This window comes from Corylus avellana, chromosome ca5, assembly GCF_901000735.1.
Source record: "Corylus avellana chromosome ca5, CavTom2PMs-1.0".
Taxonomy (NCBI): domain Eukaryota; kingdom Viridiplantae; phylum Streptophyta; class Magnoliopsida; order Fagales; family Betulaceae; genus Corylus; species Corylus avellana.
Window position 1 is genome coordinate 3,218,165 of NC_081545.1, and position 20,879 is coordinate 3,239,043.

The 20,879-nt window shown below is 35.7% G+C and overlaps 2 protein-coding genes across 2 annotated transcripts; one reads left to right on the forward strand and one right to left on the reverse strand.

Moving 5' to 3' along the window:
- Positions 1–1,466: 1,466 nt before the first annotated feature.
- Positions 1,467–12,178, reverse strand: LOC132183039 (cellulose synthase-like protein B4). Its single transcript, XM_059596431.1, has 9 exons — positions 11,884–12,178; positions 10,759–11,089; positions 10,529–10,654; positions 10,225–10,341; positions 9,712–9,924; positions 4,339–4,456; positions 3,846–4,024; positions 2,208–2,558; positions 1,467–2,113 (listed from the first exon to the last, which is right to left on the reverse strand). Exons 1-9 carry the CDS (start codon positions 12,138–12,140, stop codon positions 1,562–1,564), a joined length of 2,244 nt encoding a protein of 747 aa, XP_059452414.1. The 5' UTR covers positions 12,141–12,178; the 3' UTR covers positions 1,467–1,561.
- Positions 6,829–8,287, forward strand: LOC132183040 (uncharacterized). The gene is made up of 2 exons (XM_059596432.1): positions 6,829–7,138; positions 7,232–8,287. The coding sequence occupies exons 1-2, from the start codon at positions 6,866–6,868 to the stop codon at positions 7,943–7,945; spliced, it is 987 nt and encodes a 328-aa protein (XP_059452415.1). The 5' UTR covers positions 6,829–6,865; the 3' UTR covers positions 7,946–8,287.
- Positions 12,179–20,879: the final 8,701 nt, after the last annotated feature.

Genomic DNA, 20,879 nt, shown 5'->3' on the forward strand with positions numbered 1-20,879 from the left:
CTTTGAAGGGGTGAAATGAAAAATAATGCGTTCTCCTTTTCAGACCACGTGTTAATTAATCATTGGACGAGTAATTATTAGCAAATTTCATTATCTTCTCTCAAAAAAAAATTTAGATGAAACACTTTTTTTTTTTTTTTTTGTTAAGTATAGGATATCACTTTACTTCTTTTAATATTACTTTAATTTTAAAAAGTTTTGTCTTTTCTCTCTTTGCTCTCAGAATATTTAAATGGCTTTGTTTAAGCATTTATTTGAAAAAAATATTTAAATAGCATATAACAAAGATAAAGAAAGTTATTGTTGAGTTTATTTGAATACATAAATAAAAAAAATAGTTTTGTTCACTAAATTTAAATAAAATTACTGCTAGCTAGTGTACTTACATCAGCTTTCTTATCACTTATTCCCTTCTTCTATAGGAAAAATCCAAAAAAAAAACACACACACACACACAAAATTTGAGGGTCAAAAATTTATATATATTTATAAAGAAATAATATTTTAATATTTTAATAGTATAATTAAGAAAGATAAAGAAAGTTACTATGGAGTTTATTTTGATAATGAAATAAAAAGTAATGTTAGGTACCATTTTTTTATTCTCCTAAAATTCTCCTAAAACTGATGTGACTTTTAAAATTATCATTAAATTTTAGATAAATTATATTTAAATTTTGATTTAATAATAATTTTTAAAATCACATTAATTTTATAATAATTTTAAAAGGATAAAAAAATAATACACAGTTATTGTTACCCACTTTCTCCCTCTCTCTCTCTTTTCTTCCCTGGTCCACTTGACCGTTGAGGATTGGTTGGGCTGGATTTCCATAAAGATGAGGAGCGGTAGGTGCAGCTTTTGTTTCCTTTGGTTTAGCGATCTTCAACTTTAACAGTAGTGCATGGTGACGTCGGGTTTGGAGTTGGGAAACAGAAAGGAAAATGAAACAAGCGGTTTTGATCACAGCTGGGGATAAATCGTACATCAAGCCACTTACATGCATGCCACGCAATCATAGACTGAAAGACGACTTCAATAATTCATCTAATTTATGTTTGCATTGGAGGAGCTTGAACCACTTCACTTCGACAAGATCCAGAAAAAATCTAGAAGTAGTTAGTACAAAATTAAACTCGTCTATTTCATAATATAACATTTTCTTTATTACTTAGTAATCAATGCAAGAGCAACTGATCACTTGCATATGAAGGATAAAGAAATACCATAGTTTCATTTTCTTAAGACTAATGTTAAAATTCGCACTTTTATTCTATCACTATTTTATTTTGCCGACATTGCAATGTCAATTATTATTATTATTCTTTTTTTTTAAAAAAAAAAAAAAAAAAAGAAGAAGAAGAACTGATATATAGATTGATTGACATTGTCACGAAGGGACTAGAAATTTTACTTGAAAGGGGGTGAATTGTATTAAATTTTTCTACACAAGGTCGCTTATGAATGAAAAATAGTTAAGAAACATATAATTCCCTGAATAAATCTTGTTTGAAATGGATAACATGGCCTAAAAAAGTAATTGCGTGTCCAAGCACTCGCTCAACCCATAGTGGTCTTTCTACACAAGTGCAAAAGAAGTAATGCCAAAGCAGCTGACTTGCATATGGTGGACATGGGAATCCCATGCTTCCCTTTCCCAAACAGCCCTTTCAAAAATGGCCAATAGCATAGCAACCACAACACACTACACAATACCTCTGCTAGCCCTGCCCCACGCCCGCCGCCATGAGCTAGTGGTTGCAACTTCAACAAGCTCACAACCAATGCAGTCAAGTGAAGTAGCAAAATGGTTGTGCCAGGCACAAAAATTGGAGAGTCGTCGAAGGTGAACCTACCGGTATCATCTTCATTGGAAGCATCACTAGATTGGTCTTTTTTTGTCACTTCAAAGACTGTCTCCGATATTCTTAAGAGCTTGAGCATGGCACTCAGAAATCCGAAGAACCATGCATTCATGGCGGTAATTCTTAACATTCTTTGGTTATTCCACCAAGCTCGAACTGATTGGCCAGTTTTTAGGTACTCAGATAAAGTGTATAGGTTGTAAATGACAAAGAGAGCAACTAGTAAAGAGAATGCTGGTTCATGAACCTGCATATATACAGACATTAAAAGCTTTTAAAAAAGATTAAATCTATGAAATAGATTTTGAATACTTTATGGTAATTCATGAGCTTCAGCTAACCTTTGGCAAGAAGAAGGAGTCGGTGATGATACAATATGCGGGAAGAGCAGCATAGCATAGCTCAGGCACCGGGCGTAGGCCACAAAAGATGAGCCACAAATAGACCAAGCTTTGCCTCAGTTGGAGCTTCCCAAAGAGGGTGCCAAATATGGGACAATTCTTGCTAAATAGAATTTCAAGCAGGCCGGTGGCCCACCTCTTCTGTTGGGTCATCACATTAGGCCCATCCGAGGGTGAACACCCTAAAAAGGCTAATGGGTCGAGCGTGCAAAAGACGGACCTCCAACCCCTTGTATGGATCATTAGCCCAGTGTTAGTGTCCTCTGCTGTCGATCCATATCTCCAACCAAGCTGAAATCAGATATCCATACAGATGAGTGTGGGCCAAAAAAAAATTAATAATAAGAACTGTGATGATGATAATATGATAATATATATATTTTTCGTGCTCAACAATGATGAATAATAAGGAATTAAAAAAATATAAATCAAGAAAGTAGAGATACAGATTTATATGGTTAAGCAATGTGCCTACGTCCACAGGAGAATGTGGCTATATTTTACTATTAATGATTCAGTGTTACAATATAACAAATATAGAAGAAAACCCCAATTGTACGGACGAATTTTGAAAAACTCCATAATACCTTATACCGCTCTGTCTACTCGGCCAACTACTAGTATTCCTATATTACTCTCGATCTCTCTTTAAGAAAATATAAGCCACTGGTTCCAACATCAACCCATGCCTAGAGGAAGGAAAAAAAAAATCATCCAAAAACTAAAACGTCAATGGATCTGCAATTTAATCAAATCATGTGTTAAAGTAACGATTAAGTTATTAAATTTACCTCTTCCTATAAGTTTAAGCTTTTGAGATAATTAGAAATTTAACATGGTATCATGTGTGAACTTTGACTCCGTCAATTCACCCCCATTTAAATTAAAAATTCAACGTGTTGGACCTCTCACCTATTAAAATGGAGTTTAAGCCCACACGTGAGGGAGAGTGTTTTTTTTTTTTTTTTTTTTGACATGTCTACACAAGGGAAGGATGAGAAGGGATTCGAATTAGTGACATCCACTTCATGAGGCGAGGTTCACAGCCGATTGAGCTATCCATTGGGGACGTAAGGGAGAGTGTTAAAGTAATGGTTAAGTGATTAAATTTACCTCTTCCTATAAACTTAAGTTTTTTGAATAATTGGTAATTTAATATCATGAAATAAAAGCTATTGGAAGAATAAAATAATTTCATTGTATACGGTAAACATGCAGAAAGCAAAACAAGTTTAACAGAAAGGGGATATACTCTTTTATCTTTCTAATGGACTATCCTTGGGTATATAAACATGAAAGTATATATGTTTCCCATGAAGTAAAATAACGAGGTTATTGTTAGAAACTAAATCCCAAGATAAGAGATAATTGTTCATGAATAAAAAAACTTTAGGATATTAATTATGCTCTCCCAATTTAAAAAACAAAAAAAACAAAAAATTCATAAAACTTAATTATTAATACCCTATACTCTGAATTTTGAATAACTTTTAAATAATTAGTTTTTTTATAGCTAGATTTTAAATGATTAGTTAAATTAGCCTTCAATATGTAATTTGCTTATTTTTGGTTACTCACCTTTGTGCCCCAGCTTGTACCATATTCATACTCGCAGCTAGCAACTTGGTATGCTGCCTGAATAGAGGGGCAAAGACAATTAGATGGATTTGTGTTCCCTTTCAAAGCTAGAACAACTGATTTAATCAGCTCCTTTGAACTCCCAAATTCTCGAAGTGTATCTTCATCAGCCAATTTTCCTGTAATAGGAAGAAAGAAAAATACTAGTCATATATAAAGGAAAAATCCCATTAATGAAGTGTTGTCTTTTAAATAAAAAATTTCAATTGTTGCCACTAAAAATTAGTTGAGGTAGTGAATTTTTAAGAAGAGTAATGTTACATTTCATACCAATTTTACATTTTCTAATATAGCGTATTTGAAGTGGTTGACATGCTAAGTAACTTAAAACACACCATTATCAATAGGTATAAAATGAGTGTGAAAAGTAGTGTTACTCTTTGGAGAATATCAGTACTTTTATAATTAAAAATATCAAAGTTTATTTACTTACCATCAATTGAGTCTACCATATGATTTGGAGAGAGGCCATAAATAATTTTTCGTCTATGAAAACATCCTGTTCCCCCATATAAAGATCCTTGAATTCCAGATATTCCATGCATCGTATACTTTGTACATATATGTGCAAAACAAAATAAAGTAATTTTTAGAACATAAACTATAAGCAGAAAGAAAATGCTCTTCGGGTATACGTTACAATGTCACTTTCTTTTAAGACATTATTGCCACCACTAATTCTAATCAATTGGTTTGCATAGGCTTATAGGGAATATGTTTCCATAATACAGTGGTGCCTAGAAAATTTTATGATGTTTGATTGTGTTTTGCACAAAATGAAATCAAACCAAAACGTAGTCAAATTTACTATTTTAGTAAGAAGATTAGAGTTTTGTTTCTATGAAAAGACACAGCATAATAAACAAGAATTTTAAATGAAGCGACAAATTTTTGGAGAGGGAAAAAAGAGTCATTAAAATATGATCATTCGATATTAACATATACTTAATCCTAACCATCAAACCATTATTACAATTAACAATTATCTAATTATAACCATTTGATCAAAAAATTTAATACTGATTACTTAATTTATCTCTACGATTCCACATACGCCCAAGTATTACTTTAAAGTAATAGCTTTGCGTGATTTGGTCATTTCCAATTCTTTCTTCTTTTTTTATTTTTTTGGAGAAAAACATAACATTTCATTCAATAATACCACGAGCATAAAGCTCTTACATCACAGAGTAAAGTTCTAAAGCAACCATAGCATAAAGTTACAAGATTACTAGGTTTAGTATAAAATTCGAGACCAATCCGTTAACCTATAACTAAAATTAGATTTAATACTAGATCTGTGACAGACAAACTCAACTAAATGCATGGATAACAATTATTCCTCGACCCTAAGAGCGAAAAGACTTTCATGCCGAAACTCTTCCTCCTCGACCCGAAGGCTATGATAATGATCACATCCACAACCCAAAGGTTTGGACCAAAACTAATTAACCCAAAGGCGCTATAGATCGAGTGAGAGGAAAGAGCCTTATTACAAGCCGAACAAAACAAGGAAATAAAACAATACAGGGAAAAAACACACACCAAAACATAAATACATCTTAAAGAAGCAACAAAACAGGGAAATAAAACAAGAAAATAAACAGCACACGTCGATCACGCACATGCCGAGAACGGAAAACCAGAGGGGCGTTGGAAGCTCATTGTGGCGGGGACGCATCAAAAGACCCAGCAGTGGACGGTGTGCGGCGAACATGCGCAGAGAAGACCAGCAAAGCAGGACTTGAAAACAACAACAAACAAGGAAAAAAAAAAAAAAGGGAAAAAACAAGAAGGAACCACCAAAACAAGGAAAAAACAGGGAAAATGAGCACTAAGCGGGAAGACGGTAGCCGGAAGGGAGCTGGACCCGTGCAGGCCGGAAACAGCCACGTAAGGGGCGTGGGAGCTCGACGCGGTGGGGAAACATGAAAGAAAACCCTAATAGCGGACGGCGAAGCGGCGATCACAGACAAAATCCGAGGGGAGGTTGAAAGAAAAACCCCACAAGCCAAACCCACAAAGTGCCAAAACAAGGTCAAGGAGCCCACTATAGAAAATGAAGGTGGGGGAAGAAAAGTGGTAGGGAATGAGCAAAAAGGGAGAAAAACAGAGGGGAAAAGGAGCGGCAAGGAAGGGGAAGAGAGGAGGCATCGGGGTAGGGCATTAGGTAAATAACTAGCACCGGAGCAAGGAGGACGAGGGGAGGAGGGAGGCAGCCAAATGGCCAACCCTCCTCCCCTGTGTGGCTGAAGGTTTTGCTTTTCTCTCTGGCAGTTAGAGAGAAAAGAACTAGGGTCTTTCCTATTCTATTTCCCCGCCCATGTAGGACTCTCCTCTTCCAAAGCTCTTAAAATGATTCAATTATAAAAAGTTCCTAAACCAAAGACATTATATATTATTGATGATACTATAAATAAGTCTACGACTCAATTAATATAAAAGCCTATTCACTAAAAAGGCTAAAAAGCCTAGGAGCCTCACGCCCTAAACAAACTCTCTATTCAATTTTCTCTCAATGAATACTTTATTGACTTAAGCTTCGAAGACTAGCACTACTCCGATGGTTCCTTTCTTGTCTTGCCGTTTTGCAGTTGGCACCATCTACGGGAAACGATGTTCTTTCATTTCTCTAAATATGGAGTTGGAGTGTCCTTAATAGGTAACTCAATCAGCTATGAACTACGCCTCATCATAAAGTGAAGGTCACTAGTTCGAATCTCTCATCTCCCTTCTCTTGTATGGACATGTCAAAATATAAATATGGAGTTGAAGTGACTACCCCAATTTTTTGCTTTAGTAATTCTCAAGCCTAACCCAGTTGTGCAGGCCCATTAGTATGACTGGGTTATCTTAGTTGAATGGATCAAAATACCCTTGATGCATAAAAAGATTGGTCCTTCGTCTCCTAGGTTTTGCTGGAGCACTGAATGTTGTGTCTCCAAGCCCCGGAGTATTGAATGGCAGAAGAGTTGGAGGAACAGTGGGCACGGTTTTCCCTTATAGAAGGGGAACAAGAGGGGATCACAGTGAAGGAGGAGGATGTTGAGAATTTGGTGAAAATAGGGGAACGATGTTTAGTAGGGCGTATAGTTGCAGAGAAGTCCATTAACAGGGAGGCTTTTCGATCTCTGATGACAACCCTGTGGAGGGTCAAGGGAGGAGCATCCTTCAAGGAGTTACAAGAGAATCTCTGGCTGATTGAATTTTCTGATGGGAGAGACAAGCAACAGGTACTGGCCGGACGACCTTGGCTTTTTTATAAACATCTAGTTGTAAGTGTTTGATGAAATGACTCTGCCTACCCAAATGAGTTTTGGATCCAGATCCACAACATGCCATTGGTGTGTATGAACAACGAGGTGGGGTTCAATATTGGAGCGTCGTTGGGGGAGGTGGAGGCGGTGGAAGCGAACGGCGACGGAATAGGTTGGGGTAAATACCTTCATATCAAAGTGTCGATTGATCTACAAAAACCATTGGAACGAGGCAGAGCTCTAAAATTCAGGGGGAAGTCTACCTGGGTCTCTTTCAAATATGAGAAACTTCCTAAATTCTGCTTTGAATGTGGCAGAATCTGTCACGGAGACGGGGGCTGCACGGCGGAATTGGATGACGGGGTGAGAGACAAGCCGTACGGAACATGGTTACGTGCAGAATATGCAAACCGTTCAGTGGGGGGATTTTACGGTGGGAAGACCTCCACCGCCAAGGCAGCGCCGATGATGAAAATCAGCCCCAATACGCCGGCGGCGCTGGAGGGGATAGGTCTCAGCACCGGAATACATGGAAGTAACGGCTCCGGCTTAAGCGCAGCAGCCACAATTCCGGAAGGTGGAGATTCCTCTGCAAATCTTTACGGTAACGGCCCAACCATTAATGCACCATTATTTCCGGGATGTGTCTCTCCCGGGAATGATCGGGTTGCTGAAACAGAAAAAAATGGAGATATAGGAGAGATTCTGGGCATTACGTATGTTGAGGATTTTATGGTAGAAGATATTATTCAGAGTGATTTAAGGGGCCTATTAAATGAGTGAGAAATGCTAAGCAGTAAGCAACCTGAGAAGGGAGAACACCCATAGAACATCAAAAGAGACTTTAGCATTTTCCAATACTTTTTTCCAAATTCTTTTTTTCAAATGATGTGATCCGTTCAAAGAATAACTAGGTTTAGATTAGTTTTTTTTTTTTCTTAAATGAAACTTGGGTCTTGATCATTTGGAAAAGAAAATTCAGAAAAAAGTATTGGGTCTTTAGCGACTTACATGGTTAAAAATAGTCTCAATCATGTGTTGTCTGTCACATTCATAGAGAGGCTAAAGAAGCCGCTCATAGGTTAGCGATAGCAGCTCTCCATCAGTACGTCAACCAAGTGTGATTGGAAGAAAGTCTTGATTTTATTCAGAGTATTGTACTTGCTGATTAAGATAATTGTCAATGATTATCAATAAAAATATCATGATTCATTTCAAAAAATAAATAAATAAAAAATTGAAATAAAAAAAGATAACTATTAAACCGTCCATTTAGCCCTCTTTAAAGAAAATCCACTCCTCTTTCACTATTTCATTCACACGACAAACTATAGCCCTCTCAATGTCTCTCCTTCCAAATCTTTCTCAATCGGCTACCTGTTCCTTCCAGTAATATCTCACTAGATTTGCTCTTTCTTTCACTCACACTTTGTAAGTATTTAACTCTCTTTCTTTTCTTTTAAAACCTTTTTTGATTTGAATGTTCAAACATGCACAACATGATAGATTATGCCCTAAGGAGTGAATATGGTTGTTTTACTTGCATATAGAAGGGTAGGATGATAGTTAGAACACTTGGATTGCACGTATCAACACATATGCTGCACAGTTTCTGAACTGGCTAGCAAGAGAAAGAGGAATTTTGGGATTTATAGGGCACAGACCTCAGCAAAACAAAAGTGTAATGTTATCCTAAATGCCTTAGTTATCCTATATCCAGTACTATAGATTAACTTAGAAAGGGAAAGCAAATCAGAAATAACACTTAAAGAACTTTATTGATCTCAAAAGAATGACCCCAGTTGTAACTTAAAAAAAAATCCCAATGATGAACCAATTAGACAAGTCCACGTCAAGAATCGGGGGTAACCAGTGATACCATAAAAAAACCTAAGGCACAAAGCCTTCGGCATTAACATAAAGGTCTACTTACTAGAGATGCTAAAAAGCCTAGCCAGGAGTATGATAGTAAAACAACTATTGCACAACCACAAGCCTACCACATAACAATAAAACAAGGAATCTAGCTAATACAAAAGAAGGTCATTATCTTTAAATAAGATAAAGAACTTCTTTCTCCCTAAAAAAACCTCTTTATTCAATTCTCTCTATAAATACTCTATTGACTTACGCATCAAAGGCTCTCTCGCCAGCCCTGAGCTTGGCTCCACTCTATTTGTTCCTATCTTGTATTTCAGGCTAAAAAAAACTCTTTATTCAATTTTCTCTCTATGAATATTCTATTGACTTACGCATCAAAGGCTCTCTCGCCGGCCCTGAGGTTAGCTCCACTCTATTTGTTCCTATCTTGTCTTGCAGGTGACCTATCGTCCGGTCTAATTGTGTGAAAATATGCTTTTGTAGTTATATTAATTTTGAAAACATTCTAATAGTAATTGTCCAATATTTAGTGAGTGACATTCGTCACTTTTTCTTTAGTTACACATGTATATATATAATGAAACTTATGTTGTTTATAAATTTTGCAATGAAAAAAAAAAGGTTAAAGAGAAGACTTATTTGCAAGTAAAGACTTAAATTTGACTTACTTCATGCAAGACCACGTACTGATTGCCATAGGGGTCATCCTTTAATCCATCATAGAACACTTGTGGGAACTGAGCAAACGCGAATTCCTTTTCACTGTTGGAATCTAATAGTAGGCACATTGCATGAACAACAACATTTGAGTTGTTGACAAACATATCGCAGTCTACGTTCAGCATATAGGGAGCATTTGTCATCAATCCAGAGATTCTCGTCTATATATGATACAAATTAAAAGGGATGTTAATTAGTTATATCACTGATAAGAAAGGATATATAATTTTGTAAACAACTAAAAGACATTTGATCTTATTAAATCCTTTGGGATAAATAAGTTTGGCTTGACTCTTTTTAAAAATATAAACGGTGGAAATTGCCTCTAATGAAAAAAAAAAAAAAAAAAAATAGTAGAGATTACCTTCATTTCATCTCTACCCAAACTTATGGGCATAAAAAACTTCTTACCAGGACATTCATGGCACCAACTTTGGAATTATGTGGATAAAACTTCTTACCAGGACATTCATGGCACCGGCTTTGGAATTATGAGGATGCTTATGCTGCTTCTCCCTAGATATATAGACCAAATGTGGCACCCCATCTACAAGACCTTCCTTGTTCTCCCACATAACCTAAAATAAGATTATCTAAATGAGATAAACTTTTGGAAATTGATTATAACCCATCTGGAAGACCTTCCTCGTTTTCCAAAGGTTTCAAATAAATGTACAAAATCAAATTCCCATAGTGATCCTGGTCAGGTCCTGGGATTACTTTGCAAAACTTGTGCAAGTCCCAGCTAATCAACTTGGAGTTTACCTTAATAATACTTGGATGGTTTTTGCGTTCTACATTTGAGAATTCTGCAAATTCCCCAGTAAAATCACATGGCCTCGACTTTTGGGCGGCATCCTCAATTTTATGGCAAAGCAGCTCATACTCATCCTGCAAGAAATGTAGACAAACAAGTTTGTGCATAAGTGGCAGCCATTTCTCATCATAGTTCATCAAAATATAGTCATAAAATGTCCCCATGATATACAACTCACTTTCATCCTTCTCCATTCTTGATGGAACTCCCAATTAGAGCTATTAGTACTGGACGTTAGGGAATCATTGGAAAAGTATCTAAATGGAGCTCTGACTTGAATATTGTACTTCTTACAGAATGGAACCCAAAGCTTGGCAAACTTTAAGGCTTCGGAAAGAGAGTAGTAGGTCAAGGGAGAACAGCCATCATCGGAAACATAGCAGGCTAGCTTGTGAGCTGGGTAATCAATTGCCAATAAAGAGAGTACGGTGTTTATGGTGATGATAGGAGGTTCTAGCACAGGGTCTGCAGTTGTCACAAACATGTCCACCGACGGAAGCTCAATTGCCCTGGCAAGAATTAAATCATAAATAACTTTGACGTAAAATGTTCTCCATCGAAAAATATTTTTATCGCAAAATATTTTCTTAAAAAATGATTTTTAAGAAAATCATGCTTAAACTTGAAAAATGTCCTAACAATGTCTCGACTATTTTCTAGTAGTGTCCCGGTCGAATCCTAGCAGGGTCCTAGCGACATCTTAATTGAGTCTATCGATTTGAAAATGACATACTCAAACTTGAAAAATAGTTTACGGTTTTCAAAAATTAAAACTATTTTCCAAAAATTAAAGTGGTTTTTCGGTCAAACCGAAAATATGTTCCGATGACTATTATTTTCCTTTGCACCAAACACCCGAAAATACAGAAAGCATATTCTAGAAATTATTTTACATCGAAACAAATAAAGCCTAAGAGAAAGAGAATAAAAATGGAAGAGAAACAAAAATTAAGTTTATTACCTAACATATTCAAAGTTTTATGGGCAACATCAATTAATCTTGTTAAAATAATTTTCATATTAGCTATGATTTAGTTTTCTAGGTCCATGACCGTCATCAATCTCCTACTTTATTTCGTCTGCTTTTCCTTGTTTACGTACCATACCTTTTTTTTTTTTTTTTGGTTTACCAAACCTTAATTTAAATATCTCATATTTTAATATAATTCAACATAGATGTAGCTCTAATTCTTGTTTCTCATGAATAATGACCACTACTACAAAAATAATGATATTATGGATAAAGCAAACACATATATCACAGCAGAGTGGTAAGTAAAGCCAAACGTGATCGATTTATTACCGTTGTACGAGGTTGTCCGGGTACGTTTTGTATTCCACAGGATTCCATTTGATGTTGATGATGAGAACCCAATTGAAGGTAAACCATGACTCGCATAGTAAGGCAAGGAGCCAAGTGAGGCCATGGTCGTTGAGGAAGAGAAGACGATAAATAAGGAGAGAAAGGAGAAGGAACAAGATTATGATTTCAACGACTCTTTTTACACCATTTTTACGCTGGATTATTTCATATAAAGGGAGAGAGTTCAGGTTGGCCATGGAAGATAGGAAGACAATGGTATATCTTCTCTAAGGTGTTGAAACTGCAGGGCTAAGTGTTTCTGCTGTTGCAATAGTGTTGGGCATTAATTTGTTCTGGGTCTCACATACTTGACATCCACATGTTTTCTGCCATCATCGGTCCCATAGCTTTGAAGGCGTGAAAGCTTTTCTGATACTGATATGGTAATAATTATCGTGGAACTGCACTACTGCACTGAAGAAGACTGCTTTGAAGGGGTGAAAAACGTGAAATTAAAGTTAATTCGTTGACCGCATCAAAAAAATAAAACAAATAATTAATGACTTGTCCTAATTTTTTTTTTCTAAGCAAAAGGGTTGGAGGGAGCGGCTGCGTTACTATGGTAGCACCTACCCGCTGAGGATTGCCTACAAGCGCTTCCTCAAGATCAATTGAGCTATAGCCTGACCCAGCTCCACCAGGACATCAGTTGATTCCCAAGGCGGCTAATACTAATCAGGCTTATGCGAGTGATTCTCCATTTAAAAACCTAATATGACTCCAAACAACACCTAGAAGGGGGTTGAATAAGTGTATGCAATATAATATGCAGAATTAAAATAATAAGCAACCACAATTAATCATTCACCAAAATATATAAGTACAACAATAAATCAAAGAGACACAGATATTTTGGTTACGAAGAGAAAATCATTTAGAAAACTCTTTAAAATGTAAAACCTTTCTGGGACAACCAAACCCAAGAAATCACTAAATCAGTAAAATAACGAGAAGTTATACAATGTCGAAGACTTACACAACTTGACACTCCAATGTACTAGACAAGCGACCCACTTGTCTGATACCGTAGTAGTTCTCCTAGAACGTCTAGACTGTTCCTTCTACGTGATCTCCCTTTATTGAAACTCTGGTTAACTTCAATTGCTTTATCAATGAGGACGATCAAACGATCACTCTAAGAGAGAGAATTAACGCTCTATATCAAAGACTCTCTTAGCACTAAAATATCGAACTCTAGACGCAGAATTCATACGTAAGTATACATAACTGTAGAGATCCAGATATATACATATAGACTAAAAGACCCCTAGTCTAATCGACACAAACTTTGTGACAATAGTCATAAAATACACTAGGCGTCCGGACGAGAAGTAAGCTCGTCCGGATGGAACTAGGTTAAACACGCTAACTCTAGTTCTCTGGCACGGCGCGTCCAAATGGCTTGCAAACGAGGCTCTCGGGTTTTCTTGTTCAGCCATGTAACACCCCCAGCCCGTTAAGGCTGAGTTTGCCACTTTTCTTCTTTTTCAACAAAAATTCTTGCAAAGATCTATAAGGTCTATCAGAGTACTTGATTTTAAAAGATACGAAAAATGTATAAAACATTATTCAAGAGATTTTATTACAAGCGAAATTAGAAAACATTAAACTTTAGTTGCGGAATATCATATCATTACAATAACTTATATGAAAAGACTTTGAAAATTAATAATTATTCCCACCCCATTCCGGCCTCCTATTCCAGCATCCTTTCTACCTGAAAACAAGAAATAAAACTGAATGAGCCCAAAGGGGGCCCAGCAAGTAAAATCCACAACCATAAATGGTTTTACTCCTTGTTCTCAGTTTTGAAAATCATTTTCGCAAATAAATATAATTCTAGCCATAATAATATCTGTATGTACGGTTGCATCTCCCTTAACATATACATACTATTACCTCTAGTAATAGATCATCGTTGTAAATCATCTTTATAAATCATCATCATAATGCATCATTATAAATAATCTTTGTAAATTATCATAGCATATCATCGTTGAAAATATAGTATCATTTTCTCATAATAGGGCCCATGTACACTATTACCCCTGTGCACGAGGGTTGCGGGTCCTTGTGACCATGGCACTGAACTGTGGCCACAGCCATGCCCGACCGCCAATTAACTCTTTCTTGGTGCACTCCACGGTCTAGTTGATGGAATACCACCTTCTGGCATAGCCTCCTTCAGTGGTTTCGCCTCCATCCGAGTATCGGTACCGAACTCTCATCTTATCTTATCTTGAGGCCAAAAATACTCTCCTCCATACATGTGCCCTCATTTCATAAACATTTATCTCATCTCTTGTACTTTTCTTTGTACTTCTTTTGATGCATCTTAGGGCAACATGTAGGAGGGTTTATCATCATTTTTCTTTCTTATAATCATCATCATTTCTCAACTTTCTTTTCTTAAAATGGAAACTTTTCAAAATATAAACTTGTTGTGCTTAAAAAGCCTTTAAAGAAATATAAACTTTCTAAATAATTCTTTTAGAAATCCTTCATGCATGCAACATAACTTCATAATACGTAAATAAAATAATCATTTACAATTTGATACAAGAATATATAAATAGCATGACATGAATAAATTTTAGAAGGGGTAGTGAATTTACTTACCTCTAGACTGAAGCTAAAAGTGGTATGAAGGAATCCAGTTGCTCCAATATGACTAACACCACTAGTATATCTTTTGAAACTAATTTCTAAAGTCCGCTATCTCTTGTGTTCTTTCTTTCTTGTAGCGCTTGGTCTCGCCCTTTCTCTCTCTGTTCTGAGTAAACACTCTTAGGAAGAAGAAAGACCGAGTAAAAAGCGGAAGAAGGAAGAATATATGCAAGAGATGGGAGAGGAGATGAGTGGTGAAAATTCTGAAGGAGAAGAGCTCTATTTATAGGAGAAAATCAAACAATATTCTACCGTCAATTTACAATTATACCCTCATTTTACTATTTCACCAACCCTATACTATTCTACCTTCAATTTACAATTATACCCTCATTCTATCTTCAATTTACAATTATACCCTCATTTTACTATTTCACCAACCCTATACTATTTCACCAACCCTATACTATTCTACCTTCAATTTACAATTATACCCTCATTCTATCTTCAATTTACAATTATACCCTCATTTTACTATTTCACCAACCCTATACTATTTCACCAACCCCATACTATTTCACCAACCCTATACTATTCTACCAACCCTATACTATTCTACCTATACTATTCTACCTTCTTATTCTACCATCCTTATACCTACCATTTACTATCCTATTATTTCACCAATTACCATTCTCTAATTACCACTCTCATAAATTTCCCAAGAATTAAAACCCTTAGCTACAATGGATATTAAAATAACATCATTATCAAAATAATCTATTTAAATAGCTTTGAAAATTCTGGGACACTACAATCTTCCCTCCTTATTAGAATTTCGTCCTCGAAATTAAAACCTATAATATTATCGTCCAATCTTCAAGTTGAGGGATTCAGATAATATTCCTTTCAATCCTTCATCAAAGCTTACTCTCTTTTATCATATTGAAATTCCATCTCCTTCTTCTATGAGTAAATCTTATTCACAGTCTAAAGTCTCAATTTCTGCAATCATTCATCAATTCACACTAAAATCTTACCTCAAAATCTTTTCCATTGTTTCTTTCCAACCTCAATAACAACAATCGAGTTATTCATCAACAGTCTACAATCAAGGTTTAAACATCAAATTAATAAATCATGTGATCAATAGTTCATACCTCCAATCATCATAGTCCTCATTTCAAGCCTGCAATAATTCTTCTCGATCTAATTTAATCAATCTTATCAAAAAGGTGTAAAAATCATCCCCGCCTATATTCTCTTTAGTATCTCAGTATTCTCAATCATGCATACGAAATTTTAATATGATGCTCTAATAATTATTAACTTCTCACCATCATAAACCTGTAAAAGTAAATAGCACCAACATTCAAACATCATTACATGAATATACCTCAGAAGTGACATCATAATTCGATTCATTCTAAATACACAACCGTTTCTATTTTCTCATCCCAACTTTTGTGTTGATGCTACAATATCAGCGAAAATCTTTCAGTACTACATCTTTACTTGATAAATCATAACTCAACAATAGAAACTCGTAATTATGATTTCAACTCAAACGAAATACACGATTACATCAAATGTAAGATTCTCATCCATTCTTGACTAATACACATTGTGCTTGCTGCGTTCTAGAGATGAAATTGATAAGCAAGCAAAGTAGGATATGGGTAAGTTTCCAGGCTGGAAGTTCCAAAGTACACATGCTATAATTTCTCTCCCTTGGATCTTGCAAGGTCAAGAAGAGAAAGAGAGAAAGATAGTCCTGTTGCTTTCTAGAAATGAAGATTTGAAAAGTATTTCAGGACATGGCATGTATGTGAGACTTTCAAAATACCCACATCGGATGCTCTCTCTCTTCTGTCATTTACGAAGACTGAGAAGGAAAGAGAGATAGTTAGCCTGAGAAGCATGATCAAGGATAATCTTGCTTCATCAGGACATGATCAACGATAATCTTGCTTCAATGGTTTACTACTGAGAGTATAAGGAGTTGGGTTTGTGAATCAAATCGTGAGGCTGCATTTTTCTCTTGAGGATACGCTCAACTAGGAGGAAAAGTCGAGCTTTCATTGCATGGAAGGCTATTAACAGAAGATTTCAGGCGAAGGGGTATGATCAGAAGGCATGTGTTGCAATGGAGAAAGAGGTGTGAATTTATAGGAAGGGTTTCTGGATAATGAACGAGCGCGTGGTGCGCGTTGGCATGACAATTCATTCAGTTGCCCACGCATGGTATTTGAAGTCGTTGATTGAACAGTGGGTTTGAAAAATGAGCTCAGTCGAATTTATGACAGGAGACAAGATCCTACTTCCACGGGATCTTTTGACAAAATTTCCATCGTGGCCCGAGGTCGCCTAACGCTTTGTTGTTTACTGTTTATTTCACCTGAAGTGAAAAATTCCTTTAAAGCCACTCGTCGGCTACTTCCAGAAACTTCAAAAAAATCTCTTCAGTTCCTAACGCTTAGTCTCTTCTCAGTACTTCATCTCTCCCAATTTCTTCGTATTCTCAACTATTTTTCCTTACTCTCCTAAATATGGGAGCATCATCATCATCCGTTAACAACCTCGATTTGAATATTGCTCCTGCAGCACAACCCATTGTTATGCCTGACGTGCAACCGGATGTGCCTGTAGTTCTCCCTGAAGTGCCTGCTATACATCCCGTCGTACCTATTTCACACCCTAATGAACCTGCTGCATATCCTAACGTATGGCAGCCAACTTTTGTCTTTGACAATCGTCCTATCACTATTCACGATTCTGTCATGCTCCATGATTCTACTGCTGTAGCAGTGGCCAAAGGTTTCGTAATTCCACGGGATCAAACGTTCTTAGCTGATAGGTCGGATACTGATGCTATTAATAACTCATTGGCATTCAGTATCCAAGGTGCTGCTTCAGTTTCTGACATGGCACAACGTTTGAGTGCCAGAAATGTTGAGCTGAAAGTCTCAAGAAACCAAATCGGGGTCTTACAGCGACTGCTCAAATACTACAAACGAAAACACGTGGATTTGAAGCAGGAGAATACTCAGCTGAAAAAGATGATGTTATCTTACGCAGAATACTTGGGACCAAAGATGCTAGAAATGGAGAAGAATACCGAACGTCTCCAGCGACAGCACGAAAAACTCCGGGTCGATGTTCAGGGGTGTTGCAAGTCTCTCCGCACACGCTCTAGTCAGGTACCTCATTAGAAATAAATATTCTCTTTGATAATTCAATTATATAAATATATACGATTCTGCTCATACTAGGTTTTCTCTATGCAGAAATAATTTTCCTGGAGCAGCTCTGAGGAATCATCTGCTCATCATTACCACGTATCTCTTTATGCAACAAATTCCCTTCTTCTTTTTTCTTTTTTTTTTTTTTTATGGACACTGGTATGTAATATTATAAGGAGCTTGTTCTCCAAACATTTCTTTTCGTAATCATTCAGTGCTCATTCAATATTCATTATGAAATCATTCTGTCATTGTAATAACTTCCTTTAAACAAACAATCTGTTTAACAAGTTAATCACTCAATAAAACATCTAAGTATGCACCATCACATGTTATCAACCTCTAAAATACTTTAATATCATTGAACATATATCTTATAAGAGAAATTTAGATCATGTCACTATATTATATCACTGTATTATATTGTCTTTCAACTCTTACCTTTATGCTTCAATTTACCTCAAGAATAATAATCCATTATCTTTACTTAGTAAAAGAAAATTATATCAAAAGCTTTGGCATGTAACTAAAATTTCTCATAATTTCATATCCACTAATGCCTCAAAATTTAAATATTATCCACAACCTAGGAGCATCAATTCATCCTCAAAACTTTAAGCATCACTTCAATATAATTTACCTCAATTACAGAAAACCTAGCACCTCAAATTCTAAGAATCACCTCAAAGATTTCATGAATTGTACCTTAAAGTCATCACAATCATTTGAAAATATCAAAATCCTTAAACCACAACTTTATATATCAAAATATCTTATAGATTCTAGGGTATACCTCATTTGCATTTATCCCTGCAATACTTAGGCATTCACTTCATGCCACTACGTAATCCTTATTCATCAATCCATATATTATAACATCAATCATAGTATCATTATTGTCATCAACCAAACCTTAGCCATTACCAAAAACTCATATAAACTCTTATATCATTAATTCAGTTCAAGAATCATTTCACAACCGACATCCATAAGACCATTCATTACCAAATCACTTACACAATTTGTCTCACAACCTAAATCCATAAAACCATTTTGTCACCAAGTTAATTTCACAAATCATCTCGCAACCTAAATCTATAAAATCATCATACGATTTTTAAATCATGATCAATAATCTTTTCTAAATCCTCGAGACACCTTAAAATATACCATTATCAATCGATACTCTAGAAAACTGCCGCAAATCCAAATAGGCAGATACTATAGATCACAACCTATCTATAAAATAAAAATTCATCTCCGTCATTAACATGATCACAATAATAAAATCCTCCAAATTAATCACACTAGGATGATTTTTTTTTTTTTTTTTTAACAAAAATTAACCATTAGAAAAATGCTCATGCATCATTTATTAGAGACCACACAACAATGCACACTCTACTTGGCCGGAATGTGGCTTCTCATTAACCCCCCAAATTTTTTTTTTTTTATTTTTTTGAAAAGTCTGCCAGAACCTTATAACCTTTGCTTTGATACCAAAATTGTAACATCCCCAGCCCGTTAAGGCTGAGTTTGCCACTTTTCTTCTTTTACAACAAAAGTTCTTGCAAAGATCTATAAGGTCTATCAGAGTACTTGATTTTAAAGGATACAAAAATGTATAAAACATTATTCAAGAGATTTTATTACAAGCGAAATTAGAAAACATTAAACTTTAGTTGCGGAATATCATATTATTACAATCACTGATATGAAAAGACTTTGAAAATTAATAATTATTCCCATCCCCATTCCGGCCTCCTATTCCAGCATCATTTCTACCTGAAAACAAGAAATAAAACTGAATGAGCCCAAAGGGGGCCCAGCAAGTAAAATCCACAACCATAAATAGTTTTACTCCTTGTTCTCAGTTTTGAAAATCATTTTCGTAAATAAATATAATTCTAGCCATAATAATATCTGTATGTACGGTTGCATCTCCCGTAACATATACATACTATTACATCTAGTAATAGATCATCGTTGTAAATCATCTTTATAAATCATCATCATAATGCATCATTATAAATAATCTTGTAAATCATCATAGCATATCATCGTTGAAAATATAGTATCATTTTCTCATAATAAGGCCCATGTACACTATTACCCCTGTGCACGAGGGTTGCGGGTCCTTGTGACCATGGCACTGAACTGAGGCCTCAGCCATGCTCGACCGTCAATTAACTCTTTCTTGGTGCACTCAACGGTCTAGTTGATGGAATACCACCTTCTGGCATAGCCTCCTTCAGTGGTTTCGCCTCCATCCGAGTATCGGTACCGAACTCTCATCTTATCTTATCTTGGGGCCAAAATACTCTCCTCCATACATGTGCCCTCATTTCATAAACATTTATCTCATCTCTTGTACTTTTCTTTGTACTTCTTTTGATGCATCTTAGGGCAACATGTAGGAGGGTTTATCATCTTTTTTCTTTCTTATAATCATCATCATTTCTCAACTTTCTTTTCTTAAAATGGAAACTTTTCCAAATATAAACTTGTTGTGCTTAAAAAGCATTTAAAGAAATATAAACTTTCTAAATAATTCTTTTAGAAATCCTTCATGCATGCAACATATCTCCATGACAGGTAAATAAAATAATCATTTACAGTTTGATACAAGAATATATAAATAGCATGACAAGAATATATAAATAGCATGACATGAAGTAATTTTAGAAGGGGTAGTGAATTTACTTACCTCTAGACTGAAGCTAGAAGTGGTATGAAGGTATCTAGTTGCTCCAATATGACTAACACCACTAGTATATCTTTTGAAACTAATTTCTAAAGTCCGCTATCTCTTGTGTTCTTTCTTTCTTGTAGCGCTTGGTCTCGCCCTTTCTCTCTCTGTTCTGAGTAAACACTCTTAGAAAGAAGAAAGACCGAGTAAAAAGCGGAAGAAGGAAGAATATATGCAAGAGATGGGAGAGGAGATGAGTGGTGAAAATTCTGAAGGAGAAGAGCTCTATTTATAGGAGAAAATCAAATACTATTCCACCAACCCTACACTATTCCACCAACCCTTTACTATTTCACCAACCCTATACTATTCCACCAACCCTACACTATTCCACCTTC